This window comes from Ochlerotatus camptorhynchus, unplaced genomic scaffold (assembly GCF_037179485.1).
Source record: "Ochlerotatus camptorhynchus isolate MF236.1 unplaced genomic scaffold, CSIRO-AGI_Acam_v1.1 ptg000062l, whole genome shotgun sequence".
Taxonomy (NCBI): Eukaryota; Metazoa; Arthropoda; class Insecta; order Diptera; family Culicidae; genus Ochlerotatus; species Ochlerotatus camptorhynchus.
Genome location: NW_027040552.1, coordinates 10,149,280 through 10,171,995, shown reverse-complemented (window position 1 = coordinate 10,171,995; position 22,716 = coordinate 10,149,280). Strand labels below are relative to the sequence as shown.

The window sequence follows — 22,716 nt, the reverse complement described above, 5'->3', positions numbered from 1 at the left end:
ACAGGATTCCAACACAGCATCGGATATCGATTTTTGGCATCTAACACCAATGGCCACTATCTTGAATTCCAAAATGGCGTCGGATATCGATTTTCAGCATCTAAGCGGCATCCCCGTTCCGAAAATACCCAATTGTAGGGTATTTGACACTTTTTCTGAAACTCGATGGCCGCCATTTTGGATTCCAAAATAACGTCGAATATCGATTTTCGGCACCTTCGCGTCGTCCCCGTTCCGAAAATACCCGTATTGTAGGGTATTTGAGACTTTCTCTGACCCCGATGGCTGCCATCTTGGACTCCAGAATGGCCTCGTTAATTTAATTTTTCGTTTAATATAAAATAATATATTATTACTACATATAATCCAGATGCCATCCCTATCGGCAACCGATATTGTGTGGATATTATCCGGATACTATATTTTGGTGCCTGCATCGTCAGGTCGTGACAAGTCGAATAAGCTCCGATTTGAAGTGAAAGTGGAAAAAACGAAGGAAGCAGTTTTCGAGTCATTCTTTGCGTCAATTGAAACAAGTCTTTGCTTCAAATGAAATGAACTTAAGCACTTGACGAATGAAACAAGTGATAGTCCAGTCATGTTTGAAAAGAGGAATGTTCATCGTGACTCGATCACAAGAAACACGATGACTTACACAAAAATCATATTGCTCGAAATGAAGCGATTCTGCGGAGAGTTCATTTTCTTTTCTTTGTTTCGAAAATGCATAACCCTGGACCTTACGCCCATTTTTTGTTAAAAATTGTGACCTTTTTTCATTAAAAGTAACAGAAATATCAGTTTAAATGTCAGTCCATTTTTTATAACTATTATAATTTAACTCTCTTGTGCTATTCGTGATTTATCCGGGATGAAATTTGAGCTTGTGCATTCTATTACATTCATTTGCCCCTAAAATTTTAATCAACAGAATTCCTCAACTTTTGTAAGTTTTGCTATTACCTACAACTTTTGTAAACAACTTAAATCCGTATCTCTTAAGCATGACGAACCAGAGCGAACAGAAGCCGCAAGTTCTGCCCGCCCTAATTCAAAAAAAGCTAGAGGCAAATGAATGTAAATGAATGCATGAAATGAATGTAATTGATTTTCCATGCCTGGTTATGACTATTATCGTTAGAAAATAAAACGTTTTTTAATTAAAATTACGATCAGTCGTTTTATAAAGATCATTGGCGCTAATTTATTGTCAGACATCCAAACAATTTAAAAGCATTTTTAGCAGTATTGTCCAAATGTCGCATGACGTTCCAGAATATGCCAAATAAATTTCTAGAATGCTTACTCTTGGAACTTTCACCTGACATATATTTGTATAATCAGCAAACATGGATCGCATTGCATTGTTGGAAGGAAATGCTATACTAATATCAACAAAAAGCTTCAGCGCGATAATTTATTAGCAAGAGAAGGTTTTGAAGAGGATAGATTGATAGTTCCGTTAGAGTAGGGCAGTGTGAAAATTGAACAGAAGTTGAAATGTAGCGAAGGACCATCAATACGACAATTCTAATCAGATGCGCACTGCTCTACCAAACTCACTTGGTGGATGAGGGGTTTTAAGGTATTTCTTCAAATAAACCGGCAAAAGAGTGCGCGTTTTACTTGCTCTCAATATCAACTTCTGTTAAATTTTCACACTGTCGTACTATAACGGACCGATAAATCATATCCTCTTCAGAACTTTCTCTAGCTTATACATTATCGCAAAAAGCTTCATGTTGATAATAGTATAACATTTCGTCCCAACTCTGAAAATCGTAAATTTTACGTTTACATTATAAAAAAAAGTCGAATTTATTGTTCATAGCATTTAAATTTTAGATAATTTCTGCTCATGATTTAGCAAAATACGTAGCATGATTCACTGTATTTATATTCAATTAGTTATTAAAATTATTTCCATACAGCAAATATTTACCAAGTAACAATTTAGGTTTTATGAGAGTTCTATAGACCATGATTCAGACTTGTAGAATGCTATGAAATCGCGATAAAACTTGCATTGTTGCTTGGGTTGAATTAATGAACAAGGATCCCTTTGAAAAATATCTGAATTATCTTCAACAAATCAATCAAAGTTGGTTGGAAATGTTATCTAACATGAAGCTTTAGTGTGATAATGTCGATGATGTGTTATAATGAAATGCTTCTTTACCCAACTATTGTGTTGCTCCTCTCGTCATGACCAACTTAGTCATCTCAGAAAGAAACCAGTAGGGTGGTAGGTCCAATGGAAATGCTTTCGGCAACGTGGGGCTTTAGGTAGTGGTGAAACGTCGCTAGAACTATTTCACAGCCGCAGCAAGTGAAACGCGCACTTTTTTGCTATAGATTTGAAGAAATAGCTTGAAAATAATATATTTGATCAAAATGACATCTGACCCTTAGCTCAGGCGGTAACGGCGCAGCTACAAAGCAAGACCATGCTAGAGCTAGCTGGGTCGATTCCCGGTCCAGGCTAGGAACTTTTAGGGTTGGTAAATGTCTTGACTTTCCTGGGAATAGAGTATGATTGACTTGTCACACAATTATACTAATGCAAAAGTGGTACAGGTTTAAAACAATCTGAATTAATAAGTGTGGAAGTGCATCTAGAACACTAAGTTTAGAGCCCGCAATAATCTAATATGCGATAAGCAATAAACTTGAAATGCTACAACGGAAAATAAGAAGTAGGGGAAATGACGGCTTCGGCATGACAGACTATTTTCGGCAACCCAAATTGAAACACTATTTTCACTGGATTTTCTTACGAAAACACTTCGTTGAATGCATGCAAACGATTCTTTATGCTTTCAGCTTCAATTTGACTATATTTTTACCACTGAGAAAAAGCAATCTAGCAGGGTTTTCTTGAAATGAAACACACGCACTACAAATTGTAGCTGATTTCGAGTTGCCGATAATAGAACAGCAGATTTACATGCAGTTCAAATGGAACGGTTGCCGAAGAAAAACTGGTTGCCGACAATACTCGCTCTCACTAGAGAAGATTGGAGCTTTGTAAAAGCGTTTCAAAACAGTTTTTGACAATTCTTTCGACTGAAATTGTTAGAGCAGCTGGCAGCAAAAGATTGTAAACAAACCAATACTGCATATGTGTGCGTTCCATAGAGAAAAAGGCTACAGAAAGAAGGTCGCTGCTTAGGTTGCCGAGAATACGTAAATTCCCCTATATAACATTTGTTTGAGTTCATGATTTTGCAACTGTTTGATGTGTTAAAGACATTTGAGTTATTTTATGCTTGAAATTAATCAGTTCAGCTTTTCGATTATTCGAGTCCCAGAGTCTTGATGAACTGAGATATTAAAATCACTTCTTAAAATGAGAATTCTATGAAATCTTAAAATACCTATTTCCCAAATCTACAACTTGTTTTTTTTTTCCTGTGTCTAGGATCTTGAAATTTTGATTATATCTTAATTATCTAGAAACCCACACCGGACTTTTATTTATTAAATCATGTTATATTAGTATTTCCGCAAAGGCTATCTTGGTACTTTCTCAGTCATTCAAGGAATTCTCTCCAAACTCTTGAAATTCTACTGTAAATTCTTTTGGAATTTTCGTCAGTTTTTTATAATTTCCTTCCCAAAACTTCAATGAAATTTTTCTATGAATTAGCAATTAATCTACTCAGAAATTCTTTGAAATGTTCCACAGAATTCTCATTTGAATTCCATTGATTATCCACTAGAATTGCGTAAAAATACTCAACTGAATTCATTTAAAGCTCTGCTTTTAATTACCTGTGAAATTATTCATAGCAATTCTTTATAATACATCTTAGAATTATTTTGGAATTATCGTTAACGTTTATATCGAGTTTTCTTCAGAATTATCCTGAAATTATGATCAGACCTTTCTTGGAGTTCTCCTTAGAACCTACTTGGAGATCTTTTATTTCGTTCTAGTCTGAACTCCCTTGGAGTTCTCATCAGAATTAGTTAGAAATTTTCCTAAAAACTCCTAAAAAATTCTCCTTACAATTCCCATAAAACTTTTCTAAACATTTCTCAAATGTTTTTTTTTTCAACTACCGCGGAATTCCTTCTGAGAATGCCCTTGGAACGCTCCTAGAATTCTATTCAGGATTCGGAAATGAACCAGCGTCTGGCTTAAAATCTCCAACAATCAACCAGCCAACGTATTTCCTTAGAATTATTCTAAGATTTCATCAGGTATCAAGAGGTTCTCACAACTATCTTGGAAGCAACCTTTAGATTTTTTTTGAAGCTCTTCTCATAACTACATTTGAAAACTCTTCAGAGTTCCCATAGAATTCCCATTATGTGCGTCTATTCATTCTTTTGTTAATCTCATCCAAATACTTCTGATATCTAGAGCCATAAATTAATGTTCTTTCTGAAAATAAAAAAAAAAACATGATAATTTTCCAAAACATTTTATGTTTGTTTTTAAATCTGTAATCGCAGATAATTTTTCGAATCCGTCATCTGAATGATCGTTTCAAAAACTTGACAATTTTTCCAAGCTTTGAGCCGTTTTTAATGTATTGCAACTGGATATTTATTTTTCTGTGTTTGAAAGTTTAAGAATGTGGAAAAACTAAACCACATAAGTTTTATTTGAATCCCACAGTCTTGTAGATTCATCTTAGTCTGAAATCTATTCGTGATCTTAGGGTAACCAACTGATTTTGGACCCCTAGAGGAAGTGAGATCACATTTATGTCAAAATAATATTATTTGTTTATTATTATTATGCAATTTACATGCGGTTGTGTTCTAAAGCTACTCATCTTGGATGTAAAATGTCACTAGATGTTTTATTTATTGATATATACTCGAAAAATAATTCTTTTCACATCATGATATTCACATATTTTGGACCCTTCCACTTGATTTTGGACAGGGTCCATAATATATTTTGGACACACTGAATGGGAACGAATATATTTTGGACATGCTGAAGTTCTTTCAACCTATGAGCCTAAAATTAATTACGACGGTCACTTCTTCCTATCTCGCATTTGTTAGGTCCGTCTAGGTGGGAAAATTTTCAAAGAAAGTGCCGTAAAACGGGGTGAAATTGATCAGCGGGGTAATTTGATCGCTGAGTATACCCAATATTGTACTTATGCATAATATTTTTACAATGTATACAAAGATACATTCGTACGCTTAGTAACGAAAAACATGTTACACATGAAAAAATATCACGAGAAATTTCAGCGATCAATTTTGCCTCGCTGATCAATTACACCCCGTTTTACGGTAGGCATAAAAGTTAACCCCCCGTTACTCGCGCTGTTGTACTTTGTACAACACATATGAGTTTTCCATTGCCATTTTGTTGCTGCCAATCGATCTGAAACCAACTTGTATTCCTCAAAAAACTTGTTTTGAACTAAAAAAGCTAAACTTTGATTACAATTAACCCCCAAAAAGCGGATAATAGAGAAAATGTAAATGGAAACCGCGTAAACGGTGTCCATACTACGTGGGATTGACTTAATTGGTTACAACATGGAATATCTCGAGATCCTGACCAGATAGAAAGTTACTGTCTTGGGCAAAGTTGTTCAGAAGGTCAAAGCCCATTTCTTAGTGTACAATAGTTCAGAATTATCTCACTTCGTGGTGCTAGTATACATGTGAAATTCTCGTGTATAAAATATCTCTAGATCCTGACCAGATAGAAAGTAAATGCCTTCAGCAAAGTTGTTCAGGAAGTCAAGCTCTTTTCGTTGGTGGAGTAGTTCAGAAATTTCACACTACGAGACGCTAGTATAAACGTGTAATTCTCGCATATACAATAGCTCGAGTTCTTGACCAGCTAGAAAGTTACTGTATTGGGAAAACTTGTTCAGGGGGTCAAGACTTTTCGACTAGTAGACAGTAGTTCAGAATTTTCTCACCACGTGGCGTTTGTATACATATACACTTCTCGCATATGCTATATCTCGAGATCCTGTCCAAATAGAAAGTTACTGTCTTTGAAAAAGTTGTTCAGGAGGTCAAAGCCTATTGCTTGGTGTAGAATAGTTCAGAATTTTCTCACTATGTAGTTCTAGTATACACGTTAAATTCTCTCATATAAAATATCTAGAGAGCATGACAAGATAGAATGTTACTGTCTTGGGCAAAGTTGTTCAGGGGATCAAGGCCTTTTGGCTAGTGGACGGTAGTTCAGAATATTTCACTTCATGGTACTAGTATATACGTGCAATTCTCGCATATGATATATCTCAAGACCTGCTAAAAATGTACAGTAATCGGCAAAGTTGTCCAGGAGATCAAACCCTATCGTTGGTGGAAAGTACATAATTTTCTCACTAGGTGACGTTGAAAGACACGTGAAATCCTTGCATATAAAATATCTCTGAATGACCCGCATACTAGTGCCACGTAAAGGGAAAATTCTGAATTACTGTACACCAACGAAAAGATCCTAACATTTTGAACAACTTTGCCGAAGACAGTAACTTTCTGTCTGGTCAGGATCTAGAGATATTTTAAATGCGAGAATTCCTCATGTATACTAGCGTTGCAAAGTGAGAAAACTCTGAACTTAAGTCCACCAGCAAAAAGGCCTTGACTTCCTGAACAACTTTGCAAGTTTTTTGAGGAATACTCGTTGATTTCAGATCGATTGGTAGCTCGGCTGCAAAATGGAAATGGAAAACTCACACTGTTGTACAAAGTACAACGGGTGAGTACTCGTGTTACAAAAGTTGGCGCGAGTAACGGAGGAAATATAATATAACATAAGGAAACAACTGATCATACCATAAAAAAATCATTCAGAAGTAAACCTTAATACGGAGACCTGACTCTATCCTTACAGTCCATATTATTTTTTGCATGGGCTGTTCATAAACTACGTAGACGGTTTTTGAGAGATTTCAACCCCCCCCCCCCTTCCATAGAAGACAGTCTCAAACACAAAATTAAAAAAATGTATGGACCGTAGACATCTGCCAAGCGCTCCACCCCCCTAAAGCGTCTACGTAGTTTATGAACAACCCCTTAGTTAAATGCGTTTGGGAGATAGGAAAACTTTTGTGGAAAACTAGGAACTAGGAAAACTAGGAAAACTCAGAGTGGACCACTCTACGTGTTTTGCCGTTTTTCCCATTTTGAATCGCCTGATAAACAAGAAATATATTTAATAACAATGAATTCATATAATTTTGATTGATTTACTTACCAATTTAATCAGAAATCTGAGATAATAGCACGATCGACCAACCGGAATTTTTTTTGTCGCTCTTTTGATGATTCTCATTTGATAAGTGTCCAAAATAAGTTGGTAACATTTTTTTATGATCTTTTTTGGACACTTTTTATTTTATACTTTTTAAGTAAAATCTTAAGATGAAATCTTTATAAACACGTGAAATACATCTTCCAAAGTCAGATAAACTGATTTGATAAAAAAATCATTGAATTGTATATTTTAGACCAAATTTAAAACAAGTGCACTAACGCCGATTCCTCTTGACAAACGTCGAAACATGAAACTTTTTCGATAACATTTTCTAAAACTGCATAAATTGAGCAATTGTAAGCAATTTGAGGTGAACTAATGATCTTGAGACATAGCAAGTAATTGAAAGAATGTAATTACAACATCAACCCAGATGAATTTGAAGCAACTAGACAGTAAGCGAGGAAAATATATGAAAAGGGTCCAAAATATGTAGGGGTCCAATTCAAGTTGGTTACCCTATTTAATTTTTGGTCAAATATTATTAAATAATTGCACTTTTAATTTTATGCTGTCTGAAATTCGGTCAAATGACCCATTTAGGTCTATATCATTCATCAGGTCTAAACAAATTCTTTCTTTCTGAAGTTATGTAAATTAAAATTTTTGGAGATCTTTTGAGCTTTTGAGATCTACGAATAATTTGCTGAGATCTTACGGGCTGTCCATAAACTACGTAAACAAGTTTTGAGAGATTTCGAACCTTCCCCTGCGTAGACTTCGGTTATATCATGCTTAATCTGACTAGGCTATGTGAGGAATCAATAGGAAAAAATGTATAATATCAATATCAGTACCTACAAAATGCTGGATTTCGCTAGCCACTAAGTCAGTATCAGTTCACACAGTTAGAATATCAATATCATTCACTTCCATATCAGTGCGCAAATGACATTGGCATTGTATAGGTACCACTGCTATTCTAAGTTCTACTGCATTTTTTTTCTAATATAGGTCAGCTAATTGAGTACGAGATCTTTAGAAAACTCATCAGTAATACTAACAAATGCAACGGCTATTCAAACAAGTTGATTTAGTGAGATAAAAGTAAGATTTTCAATTCAAAGCCGTTCCACCTGATATCATGCTTCCTACGAATATCAGTATCGGAAGTGAAATTCAGAGCTAGACCAATATCTTACGTCAATTGACATTGTTGACAGCACGCAGCACTGATTACATCACACATCACGTGTAGATGAGGTAGGGTAAAACGCCCCGGAAGATCACCATTTAATCCACAACCATCCTGTTTTTACTAGAAGAAATTGTCTTCATATGGGAAATTTACCGGTTCATCGATCCAAGTTCACATTGAACCCAACATTGAATTCCACTCAATCAGCCAGACACTCGACGAGCGCATAATTTTGGTAGTAATGGAAAAATCGATTACCCAAATGGCCTACTGACTTCAATCGAAAAACCGAAAAGCAGCTAATGTTGAATAACGCCGGAGCTGACCGCGTGGTTTGTATCTACCATGTAATGTTCACGGTCAGGTGTGGGCGGGCAACGGAACAATAATTGAAGAAGACACTTCTCTCTGTGCAATTTACTTCGGTAAATTTTCTTAACATTCATACTCAGTTGTTTTCAATGCATTATTTCAGATTGTAACATGCAATCATCATTGCATTTATTTTGCCGTTTACGAAATATGACGACAGTGTTTTGCAATCTGATTCCGCGCACCTAAAGCGAGAGTAAAGTCTTTCTCCTCACTCTACGGAGACTTGGGATAGAGCATGACCATAGCCGACATTTTATGAATCCCGGGATTCGGGAATACAACATTAGGCTTTCCCGAGAATTCCCGTTTAAAGTATTATAAACTAAAAAAAATATCTTTTAAATTTCTAGAACCTCTTAACGGAATCCCTTTATTAAGAGCAATGAGTGTGTTGGTTTATTCCCTTTTAACTCCGTTGAAGCCAAATGAAGGCCATGGTTGTAGCAAGTTTGATGCAAGTAATCTGTTAGAGAACCAAATTTGGACATCACCTTCGCACCATCTGTGGTTGACCCAATGACATCTGCGCTGGTCAAATTGAATTCTGCCAATTTCTTCTGAATCAAATCAACCATATGTTCAGCAGTACAAGACCCCTCTATTCGAGCCAATCCAAGATTGAAAGTCGTTCCATCTGCACAATGTAAGTTAACATTCAGATATCTCCTGTTTTTGAGACTATTCCACTCGTCTAGAATTAGACTTTACTCATCAGCATGGCGAGTTTGAATCTGCTCGATAATCTGTTTTCAAATTAAAACAAACATGTTGATTTTGGTATTTATCTAAAACAATGTTACATTTGGCCTGCTTTTTGGCATCTTCATAGAAGTTCCGAATCAGATTCGCCACGTTTGTCCTACCAGTGGGCGAAGAAAATCCTCTGCTCTGAAGCAATTGGGTTCTTTAATTTTGAAAAATATATCGGTTTTTATATATCATCTGAAAGAGCTTCGTTTTCTGAGCACAGTGATATTTTTTTCGAACCCACACACTTTCATCTCGATTTTTAAATCAAGATTTAAAGCAAAATAACTTCACTGTTTGACAATTGACAAACTGACAGCTCGCTCCCATACAAAGTGACACCAAGGGGCGCTAATAAGGTGATTTTGCAAATGTAATTGTTCTTATTTAATGAATTGAATAATATTGTGCAACGCTCTGTAGAATATGCCCTTCATTGTGGTATATTTGGTTTTACACAGAGTTGTCCAAAATTGAGCCTTCAAATACTTCGATTGAATAGCGATACTATTCATTTTACCGTGAGACGGTTACGACAGTTGCTCAAATTAAAAGTCACTCGAAGTAAACACAAAATTGCGGGTTGCCAAACCTTGGACAAAAATAAATTAGTTGGCCGTGCAACCAGATTTACTTTTATTCTCTCCGCGCGTCTCTTATATAACATCGTCTCTGTCTTACGATTACTTCGGATTTTATCGATCCTCTTTTCGAAAATATGCTTTGTTAGCAAGTTGAAGGATCTCCCTAACACGCAAATAACTTCGAGTATTGATTAAGTTTTGAACTGAAATATTCCCAGCGACAAAGAATACATCAACAAACGATAATGACAGAGCTTACAGTAGAACATATCTAATGTGAATCAATATTTAAAGTAGAGTCTGTTTAATCCGATTATCAAACAATATAATCATCCAACAATATCAAATTATAACCGCCCACATAGAAAATAATCATGAGGTGTACCTAACAACCTATTTGGGTTGTCGTCCCAACAATATGTGGTATTGTAGAACGATTGTTATTGTGGTATTGTTTATGTATGGTGCTCGTTTATTAGGGCGATAACTTGAATTTCCCGGGAAATGTTTGGAAATCCCGGGAATCGGGAATAGTGAAATTGGTTGATTTCCCGGGAATCATCCTCTACTTGGAAAGCAAAGAAAAGTTACCATCTAACGTTCCATTTAATATGTTTGTTATAATATTTTCATTAAAAAAAATGAAAAAATCTGTTCCATATTTTCAGAATTTGCCATTAACATTTTTGTGACACAATTCCGCGCACTGATTTGAGAAATGTATTTATTTCCATTAAATAATGCGCAGGTTTATTGATAACCCTATGCTGGTATTCAATAGGCGAAGCCAATAGAACCTAAGATAGATGAGGGTTGAAATTTTCAGTGGAAGCATAGGAAGAGGAAAATATTTTCACCTCTCCTGATTAATTTATCCACCGCAGGTGCTTGAAATCGTCACCCAAGTGGAATATTTTACTTTCATCATCAATTTTGCAGTGATCCGGCTGGTGCTGCCAAATTGTTTGATGAGAAAAATGAAGATTTATGAAATTGTCCCAGAGGTTATGATTTTTCGGATTTTTAATGTGTGTTTATTTGAATTGTAAATCAGTTCAGATCTGTAGATAATACTAAAATAAAACCACTCCTGATGAAAATTTGCTAGTGTGCAATATAGTATACGTTATTTAGAGTTTTGAAATTCGTCATTATGATGTAAACAAACGGTTTGAATTAAAGCCCTACAGTAAAAGTATGGACGTCTGTCAAAAGATATTCCAATCGAACCGTCAAAATGCACCGCTTTGCTCGATTGGAACAGCTTTTTTCAGTTTTGTGGTGACAGTCGTCCATACTTTTACTGTAAGGCTTTAGTTTGAATGACACTTCTTCTCAAAATCGCCTAGCGCACTCTAAATTGATGGTGCATGACAAGAGTATATTCGCTTAAAAGTCTTGAAACTCTATTTGTCATTTAAATGTTCTGAAAATGACCGATGCCAAAGGGTAAATCGCCAATAATTTAATAATTTTAATGAACCAGTCAATCACAGAATGAAAACATGCAGCAGCTATTTTATATGGAATGCTGCATAATTTTGGGTGTTACCACCAAAGACAATAGTTCAGGACGATGAATTGAAATATGATCAAATTATTGAGCATCGGTACTTGTTTCAAGGGTATCCTTACTGCCTTGTGTAATGACCCTAATAAAAATTGTATGGTTAATTTGCTTAACGACGTGTTCTGGGTATCATCCAAACCATTTGTGGAATAGTTCAATGATTTAGGTTATCGTTCGTTTATGGTTATTTTTTATTAGAGGAACAACCTTTCCTTACCATTTACAGATCATCCGTAATGCTTTCTACATGGACATAGTTCTTTTGCATGCGAGCGTATATAGGGGAAATGGATGTAATGTCGGCCTCAAAGCCCCTAATTTGGGCCTATACATACATTCAGCAATCGACTATATTTTCAATAGCGACCAAAAATATCCATTAGTACCGTCCCAATGGCGCGTTCATCTATCAATTAATTTTTGTTTTGTCTTTTATAACCTACAAAGGGCTGTAAGTTTTTGATAGTAGCACGAACAATATCAAATTGATTGTCAAGGACGCGGAATAACCCACCGTCATGGTAGATCGGACTCCCCAGCAAGCAGCTGGGGTTCGTTTTCAACTTGTCAAGGCTATACAAATCTATTTAAAGAAAAATCAAAGCAGAATAGCTTGCATTTTCATCGCATTAATATTCATAGACGAACCTAAAATGAAACCAATCTGTTCAACATTAGTTGGTACGATTCCATTCGTTTCAGTGGCTGCACCACTGCATCTTTCAAGTTTAACGATTATCCATGGGTGAGTCAAAGCCAATCCGAAACGAAGCTAGCGTGTTTTACATTGAACTAAAATTATATTGAAGAAGGAAAAAAGCACTAAAGCGGACACGACATAAACAAGCATAATTGTCAATACTCAAAAGCAAAACTAAAATATTTACACAGAATCGAAAAGTCTGTTTTGAATATTTCTTCCAGGACTTAAATTTTACTAAGCAATTGTTATTATTGATATTATATAATACAATAATTACTAAGGTTATTTTCAAATCAGTGTCCGTTAATGTTCTACTGTGTCTGGAAGTACGCGTATATTCATCTACCGTGGTCCAGGACCCAGTGGTCTTAGAGTTACCTCTATGGTAGTATGCACTAGTAATCCTATATATAGAGATTCGCAGAAGCGGCCATTTTGAGCCAATCGAGCAGCGAGAACTGTCAAAATGTGAGCCAAACGAGCATGTTTACCCAACAAACATTGAAAGCTGAATAAGAGCTTATTAAGGCAAAAATGTGCTTCTTCAGCTAAAAAATAGCTTATTTAACTATTAATCAACTCAAATTGTTTGTTGGGTATCGTTTGCCTGAATGCTTCAGTTGAAAAGTATTGTTCAAACAGAAAATAAAAATAGAAGTAAAAAGAGTTTTTGATATTGTTGGTCAAAAGCATTGCGATGTCAAATCACGGAATGGTTTCCGCACAACATGCATTTGGTGCTGATGAACCGGGATCGCTCCAGGCAGCTTCAGAAGTTTCCTACCTTCTTTAACTAAATACAATTGCGTGTGCTCGAAGCAGTGTATTTTAACTAGATACCTCCAAATAATTATCATTGTACCATACACTGCACAAACGCATAGAATCCACTTGAGGAAAATCCGACGGTAGTCCGCAAAACCCCAGCCATTTTCGAAGTTCAGCGTTTTTCGGAAACCGGAAAATTCTCACTTTGTTAAACTTCGTTGCACTTCCACGACCGCGATTTGGGCAAAACATGTCAATGCATTTTATATTCCATAAATGTTATTTGAAATTTAAGTAAACAAAACAAATCACGTTGCCAATTCGTCTGTTTATATTTCCGCTTCTCTCTGTATATTGGATTACTAGAATGCACAATAGGGTGCTTCATTCTGAAAAAAGTGATGAATTTCTGATGGGCCACCCTCCAGTTCGATTCATAGCCCCAAAATATGAACCTGTGCAAAAATTGGTAAAGATTGATGAAGGTTTAGAGGTCGCGCCAATGATTTGAAATTTGTATGGGAATTACTATGGAAGAATTTAAAAAATCGCTTATATCGCTATAACTTTGCTTCTACTTGTCCAAATGTCGAAAAAATTTAGTATGTTATTGCTATGGCAATAAACAAAAAGCCTACAGTTGCTACGCTCAGTTTTGCAGCGTATCAAGAATTATAAAAATGTGAAAAAATGGCAAAATAGGGTAAATTGACAGATGAATATGTACAAGGCAACAACGCCAATTTCATCGCAACAACAACAGGCTTGTTGATCATTGTCATGACAACCACATATTTTTTTTTTTTCAACGTTTGGACAACTACAACCAAAGTTAGAGCAATGTAAACGAAAATCAATAATTTCCCATACTAATTCACCAAAATCTCCATACAAAATCCAAATCATTGGCGCGACCTCTAAACCTTCATCAATCTTTACCATTTTTTGCACAGGTTCATATTTTGGGGCTATGAATCGAACTGGAGGGTGGCCTATCAAAAATTCATCACTTTTTTCAAAATGAAACACCCTAATGCACAATACATAATCGGTTTATAGAACTTTTTTATTTAGTGTAGCGTATGTATTTTAGCAGTACAGAGCCAACAGCTTAAACATATGATTTGTGGAACAAAATTATATGATTGTCATCGAATTTACTGGAACAAATAAGAATTGATCAAGGATATTGCTACTATCGTCGATGATGAACAAAGTAGAAGAGTACAACCATAGAGGTAACTCTAAGACCAGATAGTCCCTAAGAAACGTGCTCAACTTTTTGGCTCAGCTCTGGTACTATCTTCGGTCCCAAGCTAATCGATGCACCCCTCGAAACATAGGAACATACACGAACCCCTCATTTTATCTATCAAACCTTCATAGCGAATCAAAACAAACATTGTGTAGTACTGGAATTTTGACTAGAATGGGTTACGTTAATCGATTTGCTTGGGACCAATAGGCTAGTCAAGAAGTGAGCCAATTTAAAATCGTTAGTTTCTACCGGTCGATATAAATCCGCACACAAACTTCATTTATCTACGATATTCATTCCGAACTTTCAATAGTTTTATTGATGTTTTGTGATGCTTTTCGCGTTGTTATGAGAACATAGCCTTCTGCTAATAGTTTTTGTTCAGTACTTCAAAGTTTCATTGGCATTGACTGTCAGTGACGATTGTCAAATCTGACGCCAAATACTAATTTTTCTCTGAATTGACCACTTTGTCAAGCAGTTTTAACGTGACTTTCTACCAGCAATTTCACAAAACTGGACCAACTAATTTATATTTTTTTATGAATCGAACAAATGTTGGCTACTTTTCTCGTGATTCCAGAAGAAAAAAATCTCAAAATAATGTTTTAGTTCAAAGCTCGAATGGCCAAAAATCTTTGGCCGCTCGACTTGTTTTAAGTGAAAGATGTTCGATTCCTGCTGTCAAATTTCAATATGAGTTCATCAAGTTTATCGTTAATATAACTATTCTTAAATTTTAGAATTGTTTGATTTTGCTTGCTATTAACAGTACGGTCAACAATTAATTAACTAATTTATCTTTATTAGGGAGCAGGGTGCCTTCCATTCATTTTGACTAAAACAATGTTTTATGAAATTATGGAATAATAAGATATTATGATGATATTTTGTATATGTAAGTATTAAGAAAAGATTGTAAAGTTTGTGTTTCACCCATCAAACCTGCAAATTTAGCTTTGACAGAGTCACAATGAGCGTTTTTCTGAGCGCCTCTTCGCGAAGAGTGAAGAGCGAAGAGTGGGTGAGATAAATTACAAAATCGCTTATTGCGTCTCTCATGTAGCAAAAGTGGCAGGTATTATGTGTCAAACACAAACTTAACAATCTTTTCATGTTGTTTACATAATCAAAATATTTTCATAATATCTTATTATTCCATAATTTCTTAAAACATTTTTTTAGTCAAAATGAATGGAAGGCACCCTGTTAGGGAGGCTTTCAGCCTTGGGCTGGTTCGCCTCCAAAAAACGGTCAACAATCAATACGAAGCTAACGATTTAAAATTGGCTCACTACTTGACTAGCCTATTGGTCCCAAGCAAATCGATTAACGGACCCCATTTTAGTCGAAATTCTACTACTATACAATGTTTGTTTTGATTCGTTCAGCTCTGGTACTCTCTTCGGTCCCAAGCTAATCGATTTACCCCTCGAAAATCCACTAACCCCTCATTTTATCTGTCAAACTTTCAATTGAGGGGTTAGTGGATTTTCGAGGGGTGAATCGATTAGCTTGGGACCGAAGAGAGTACCAGAGCTGAACCAAAAAATTGAGCACGTTATTTCGGGACCTTCTAGTCTTAAGCAAACCCCACACGTATCAATATATTGACGCGAAAGGGAATTATTGACATTATTATTGATGATGTGAATACAGAAGTATTGTCAATACCGATGTATTGACGTCAATATGGAATGTATTGACAATACGATTATTGTCAATAAAAGCAAACGTGTACGGTCCACATTAGAGTTACCTCTGTGCTACTAGTCTTAGAGTTCCTCTATAACCAAAATAATCTGACTCAGGATGCTTTTTTTTGCTCTGCACTGACGGCAATCTTTTCAGTTGTCCATGCTTTAATAACTGATTGGCCTTGAGCTATCCATCTCATCCTCCATACCATCTTTTCATGAAATCATCAGTGACAACGCCTGCCATAGGGTGCAGAAGAAAAATAATGCAGAAAGAAGACAATTAATCAGAAATCTTACCAAAAGGTGCTCCTTCATGTGAAGCATTATACCGCAAAAAAATGAACGTTGTAAGCTTTTGTTTACCCCATGTCTCGGTCTCGGTGGGACCAAAGCCGTTCTCCACCCTAATTACCTTTCTTTTTTTCCTTTATTCATCCAACTCAAAAACAGGTCCTTGGTCCCCGGTTTATGGAAAACCGAAAGCCATTCGAGCTGCGCAAAGTGCTGATCGTCTACAATGCAATCCAGGTCGTCTTTAGCATCTGGCTCTGCTATGAGGTAGGTTATGGTTGTGCGTGCCTGTCGCTATTTTCGCTGGCGCCCTTGGCTCATGGACACCACCAACCGGTTTCTGTGCATTTTCAACAATCAACATGGTGATCTTATCATCTTACTTCCCCCTCTTTATTTACAGGCATTGGCAGCAGGTTGGCTAGCCGGATATAGTCTCCGCTGTCAACCGGTCGACTACTCCCGATCTACGAATGGACTGCGGGTTAGTACCTGTCTAGCTTGATTTCTGCTTCCTATAGCATTGATAAAATCTAATTTGATTTCCGTTTTAATTTGTAGATGGCAAATGGCTGCTGGTGGTACTTCTTCTCGAAATTTACGGAATTCTTCGATACGTTCTTCTTCGTGATGCGTAAGCGCTACGATCAGGTTTCGACGCTGCATGTTATTCACCACGGTATCATGCCGGTTTCCGTCTGGTGGGGAGTTAAATTCACCCCAGGTAAGCTGCAACTTTTCTTGTATGCAATCTTGAATGTCACATACATATGTGATGGATGATGGTGATAATCATCGTCATCATCAGAAAGATCATCAAGTCGCAAGCCGAGTGGGAGTGATTTGGGTTGGGTGTGGAAGTTAGCTGCCTACACTTGCTTGACCCTCTCTTCAGATGGGTCATAAATTATCGCGACTCAATCGGCTGTGTAGGTCATCACGTCGTATTAAAATGTGACATTAGGCATTAGGTTATGCAAATATACGACATGTAGCAACAAGCTAGCTCTGTACGATCGAGGTCAAAATCTTTGCAAAATTGATCTCAACCATTGCATGTTGGATTGATTAGCCTGGGTCTTAATTTTTCTTTCCGACTTGTCTACTTAAACAGGTGGCCACAGTTCGTTCTTCGGTTTGCTGAACACGTTCGTACACATCGCCATGTACGCTTACTACATGCTGGCTGCCATGGGACCAAAGGTTCAGAAGTACCTCTGGTGGAAGAAGTACCTGACCGTTCTCCAAATGGTGAGTGGTTTGATCGAATCTGTGATGGTTGAAATCGATCGTTGATGTAATGATATTGTTATTCTTTCAGATCCAATTCGTTCTGGTGATGCTGCACGCCTTCCAGCTGCTGGTCTGGAACCCATGCAACTACCCAATCGCCTTCGCTTACTTCATTGGCGCCCACGCTCTGATGTTCTACTTCCTGTTCTCCAGCTTCTACAAGCGGGCCTACGCACAGCGAAAGGTAGGTTGTTTAAACGGGGGATTTTTGGAACATCAACTGAACTTCTGTTGGACATGCTATGGATTTTTTAAACCTGGTTAATTCCAGTTGAAAGAAAATCATAAACTTTTTAAGGTAATTAAGTAAAATCATGAAGGGAATTTAGTAACTTCTTGACCGAAATTTGGGAGATTTCAGAAGGGAATTGCGAGCATCCTGTAGAAAATTTGGAGATTTCTCCAATTTTGGGAAATTCCTAAAGTAATTCCGATTCTTGTGAAAAATCGAGAGAGGAATTACTAACTCACTCTTTTTGCAATTTTGAATCGACTTAGAATTTTGAGTTACTCTCATCGGCCGTGTGAAAGATTGGGATAATACCTGGAACGAATATATAAAACTCCTACAGAGCTTTATATAAAATATTTATGGTGATTTGTGGGCAGATTCCTGATGAAAATTTGGAAAATTTCTGACGGGAATTTGGAAAATTCTTGACGGGAATTTGGAAAATTCTTGACGGGAATTTGAAAAATTCCTGAAGGGAATTTGGAAAATTCCTGGCCGGAGTTTTGAAATTCCTGACGGGAACTTTAAAAATGCCTGACGAGAATTTTGAAAATTCCTGACGGAAATTTGGAAAACTCCTGACAGGAATTTGGAAAAATTCCTGATGGGAATTTAGGAAATTCCTGACGATAAAATGGAAAATTCCTGACCGGAATTTGGAAAATTCCTGACTTGAGTTTGGAAAATTCTTGATGGAAATTTGGAAAATTCCTGACGGGATTTAGGAAATTGCCTGACGGGCATTTGGCATCTTCAAGATGAGAATTTGGAAAATTCCTGACGGGAATTTGGAAAATTGCTGACGGGAATTTGGGGAATTCCTGTCGGAAATTTGGGAAATTCCTGACGGGAATTTGGAAAATTCCTGACGGGAATTTGGAAAATTCCTGACGGGGAAACATTCCTGACTTGAATTTGGAAAACTTATGACTTGAATTTGGAAAATTCCTGACGGGATTTTGGAAAAAATCTGACGAGAATTTCGCAACTTACTGACGGGAATTTGAAAAATTCCAGACGGGAATTCGGAAAATTCCTGACGGGAATTTAAAAAATTCCTTATAGGGGTTTGGAAATTTCCTGGTGGGAAATTGGAAATTTCCTGACGGGGATTTGAAAATTTCCTGACGGGAATTTGGAAAATTCCTGACGGGAATTTCGAAAATTCCTGACGGGAATTTCGAAAATTCCTGACGGGAATTTTGAAAATTTCTGGCGGGAATTTGGAAATCTCCAGACGGAAATTTGGAAAATTGCTGACGGGAATTTGGAAAATTCCTGAAGGGAATTTGGAAAATTCCTGACGGGAATTTGGAAAATTCCTGACGGGAATTTGGAAAATTCCTGACTTGAATTTGGAAAATTCCTGACGGGAATTTGGAAAATTCCTGACGGGAATTTGGAAAATTCCTGACGGAAAAATGCACAATTCCTGACGGAAAAATGCACAATTCCTGACGAGAATTTGGAAAATTCCTGACTAGAATTTGGAAAATTCCTGAATAGAATATGGGAAATTCCTGACGGAAATTTGGAAAATTCCTGACGGGAATTTGGAAAATTCCTGACGGGCATTTGGAAAATTCCTGACGGGAATTTGGAAAATTCCTGACTCGAATTTGGAATTTTCCTGACGGAAAAATGCACAATTCCTGACGGAAAAATGCACAATTCCTGACGAGAATTTGGAAAATTCCTGACGGGAATTTGGGAAATTCCTGACGGGAATTTGGAAAATCCCTGACGGGAATTTGAAAAATTCTTGGCGGGTATTAGAAAAATTCCTGACGGGAATTTGGAAAAAAATTGACGGGAATTTGGAAAATTCCTGAAGGTAATTTGGAAAATTCCTCACGGGAATTTGGGAAATTCCTTACGGGAATTTGGAAAATTCCTTACGGGAATTTGGAAAATTCCTGACTCGGATTTGGAATTTTCCTGACGGAAAAATGCACAATTCCTGACGGAAAAATGCACAATTCCTGACGAGAATTTGGAAAATTCCTGACTAGAATTTGGAAAATTCCTGAATAGAATATGGGAAATTCCTGACGGAAATTTGGAAAATTCCTGACGGGAATTTGGAAAATTTCTGACGGGAATTTGGAAAATTTCTGACGGGAATTTGGAAAATTCCTGACATGAATTTGGAAAATTCCTGACGGGAATTTGGAAAATTTCTGACGGGAATTTGGAAAATTCCTGACGGGAATTTGGAAAATTCCTGACGGGAATTTGGAAAATTCCTGACGGGAATTTGGAAAATTCCTGACGGGACTTTGAAAAATTCCTGACGGGAATTTGGAAAATTCCTTACGGAAATTTGGAAAATTTCTGACGGCAGTTTGGAAAATTCATGACAGGAATTTAGAAAATTTCTGACCGGAATTTTGAAAATGCCTGACTGGAATTTGGAAGATTCCTGACGGGAATTTGGAAAATTCCTAACGAGAATTTAGAAAATTCCTAACGGGAATTTGGAAAATTTCTGACGGGAATTTGGAAAATTCCTGACATGAATTTGGAAAATTCCTGACGGGAATTTTGAAAATTTCTGGCGGGAATTTGGAAATCTCCAGACGGAAATTTGGAAAATTGCTGACGGGAATTTGGAAAATTCCTGAAGGGAATTTGGAAAATTCCTGACGGGAATTTGGAAAATTCCTGACGGGAATTTGGAAAATTCCTGACTTGAATTTGGAAAATTCCTGACGGGAATTTGGAAAATTCCTGACGGGAATTTGGAAAATTCCTGACGGAAAAATGCACAATTCCTGACGGAAAAATGCACAATTCCTGACGAGAATTTGGAAAATTCCTGACTAGAATTTGGAAAATTCCTGAATAGAATATGGGAAATTCCTGACGGAAATTTGGAAAATTCCTGACGGGAATTTGGAAAATTCCTGACGGGCATTTGGAAAATTCCTGACGGGAATTTGGAAAATTCCTGACTCGAATTTGGAATTTTCCTGACGGAAAAATGCACAATTCCTGACGGAAAAATGCACAATTCCTGACAAGAATTTGGAAAATTCCTGACGGGAATTTGGGAAATTCCTGACGGGAATTTGGAAAATCCCTGACGGGAATTTGAAAAATTCTTGGCGGGTATTAGAAAAATTCCTGACGGGAATTTGGAAAAAAATTGACGGGAATTTGGAAAATTCCTGAAGGTAATTTGGAAAATTCCTCACGGGAATTTGGGAAATTCCTTACGGGAATTTGGAAAATTCCTTACGGGAATTTGGAAAATTCCTGACTCGGATTTGGAATTTTCCTGACGGAAAAATGCACAATTCCTGACGGAAAAATGCACAATTCCTGACGAGAATTTGGAAAATTCCTGACTAGAATTTGGAAAATTCCTGAATAGAATATGGGAAATTCCTGACGGAAATTTGGAAAATTCCTGACGGGAATTTGGAAAATTTCTGACGGGAATTTGGAAAATTTCTGACGGGAATTTGGAAAATTCCTGACATGAATTTGGAAAATTACTGACGGGAATTTGGAAAATTTCTGACGGGAATTTGGAAAATTCCTGACGGGAATTTGGAAAATTCCTGACGGGAATTTGGAAAATTCCTGACGGGAATTTGGAAAATTCCTGACGGGACTTTGAAAAATTCCTGACGGGAATTTGGAAAATTCCTTACGGAAATTTGGAAAATTTCTGACGGCAGTTTGGAAAATTCATGACAGGAATTTAGAAAATTTCTGACCGGAATTTTGAAAATGCCTGACTGGAATTTGGAAGATTCCTGACGGGAATTTGGAAAATTCCTAACGAGAATTTAGAAAATTCCTAACGGGAATTTGGAAAATTTCTGACGGGAATTTGGAAAATTTCTGACGGGAATTTGGAAAATTCGTGATGGGAATTTGGAAAATTCCTGACGGGAATTTGGAACATTCCTGACGGGAATTTGGAAAATTCCTGACGGGAGTTTGGAAAATTCCTGACGGGAATTTGGAAAATTCCTGACGGAAATTTGGAAAATTCCTGACGGGAATTTGGAAAATTCCTGACAGAAAATTGGAAATTTCCTGACGGGAATTTGGTAACTTCCTGACGGAAATTTGGAAAATTCCTGATGGGAAGTTGGAAAATTCCTGATGAGAAGTTGGAAAATTCCTGGCTGAAATTTGTAAAGTTCTTGACGGGAGTTAAAAAAAAATTCTGACGGAAATTTGAAAAATTCCTGACTTGACTTGGGAAAATGCCTGACTTGAATTGTGAAAATTCCTGACGGGAATATGAAAATTGCTGCCGGGAATTTGGAAAATTTCTGACGGGAATTTGGAAAATTACTGACGGGATTTTAGAAAATTCCTAACGGGAATTTAGAAAATTCCTGACGGGAATTTTGAAAATTTCTAACGGGAATATGAAAAATTCCTGACGAAAATTTGGAAAAATTTTGACGGGAATTTGGAAAATTCCAGACGGGAATTTGGAAAATTCCTGACGAGAATTTAGGAAATTCCTGAAGGGAATTTGAAAAACTCCTGACGGAAAAATGGAAAATTACTGACCGGAAGTTGGAAAATTCCTGACTTAAATTTGGAAAACTCCTGACGGGAATTTGAAAAATTCCTGATGGGAATTTGGAAAATTCCTGACTAGAATTTGGAAAATTCCTGACGGGAATTTGGAAAAATTCTGACGGGAATTCGCAACTTACTGACGGGAATTTGAAAAATTCCTAAAGGGAATTTGGAAAATTCCAGACGGGAATTCGAAAATTCCTGACGGGAATTTGGATAATTCCTTACGGAGATTTGGAAATTTCCTG

The 22,716-nt window shown here is 36.7% G+C and overlaps 1 protein-coding gene across 1 annotated transcript in view; it reads left to right on the top strand.

Moving 5' to 3' along the window:
* Elovl7 (ELOVL fatty acid elongase 7) overlaps positions 1-22,716 on the top strand; it is a 128,906-nt gene that overhangs the window by 103,063 nt on the left and 3,127 nt on the right. The window contains exons 3-7 of the mRNA XM_065216400.1: positions 16,552-16,659; positions 16,796-16,876; positions 16,954-17,116; positions 17,507-17,643; positions 17,714-17,869. Coding sequence (XP_065072472.1) covers positions 16,552-16,659; positions 16,796-16,876; positions 16,954-17,116; positions 17,507-17,643; positions 17,714-17,869 — 645 coding nt within the window. The remainder of the gene's footprint in view (positions 1-16,551; positions 16,660-16,795; positions 16,877-16,953; positions 17,117-17,506; positions 17,644-17,713; positions 17,870-22,716) is intronic.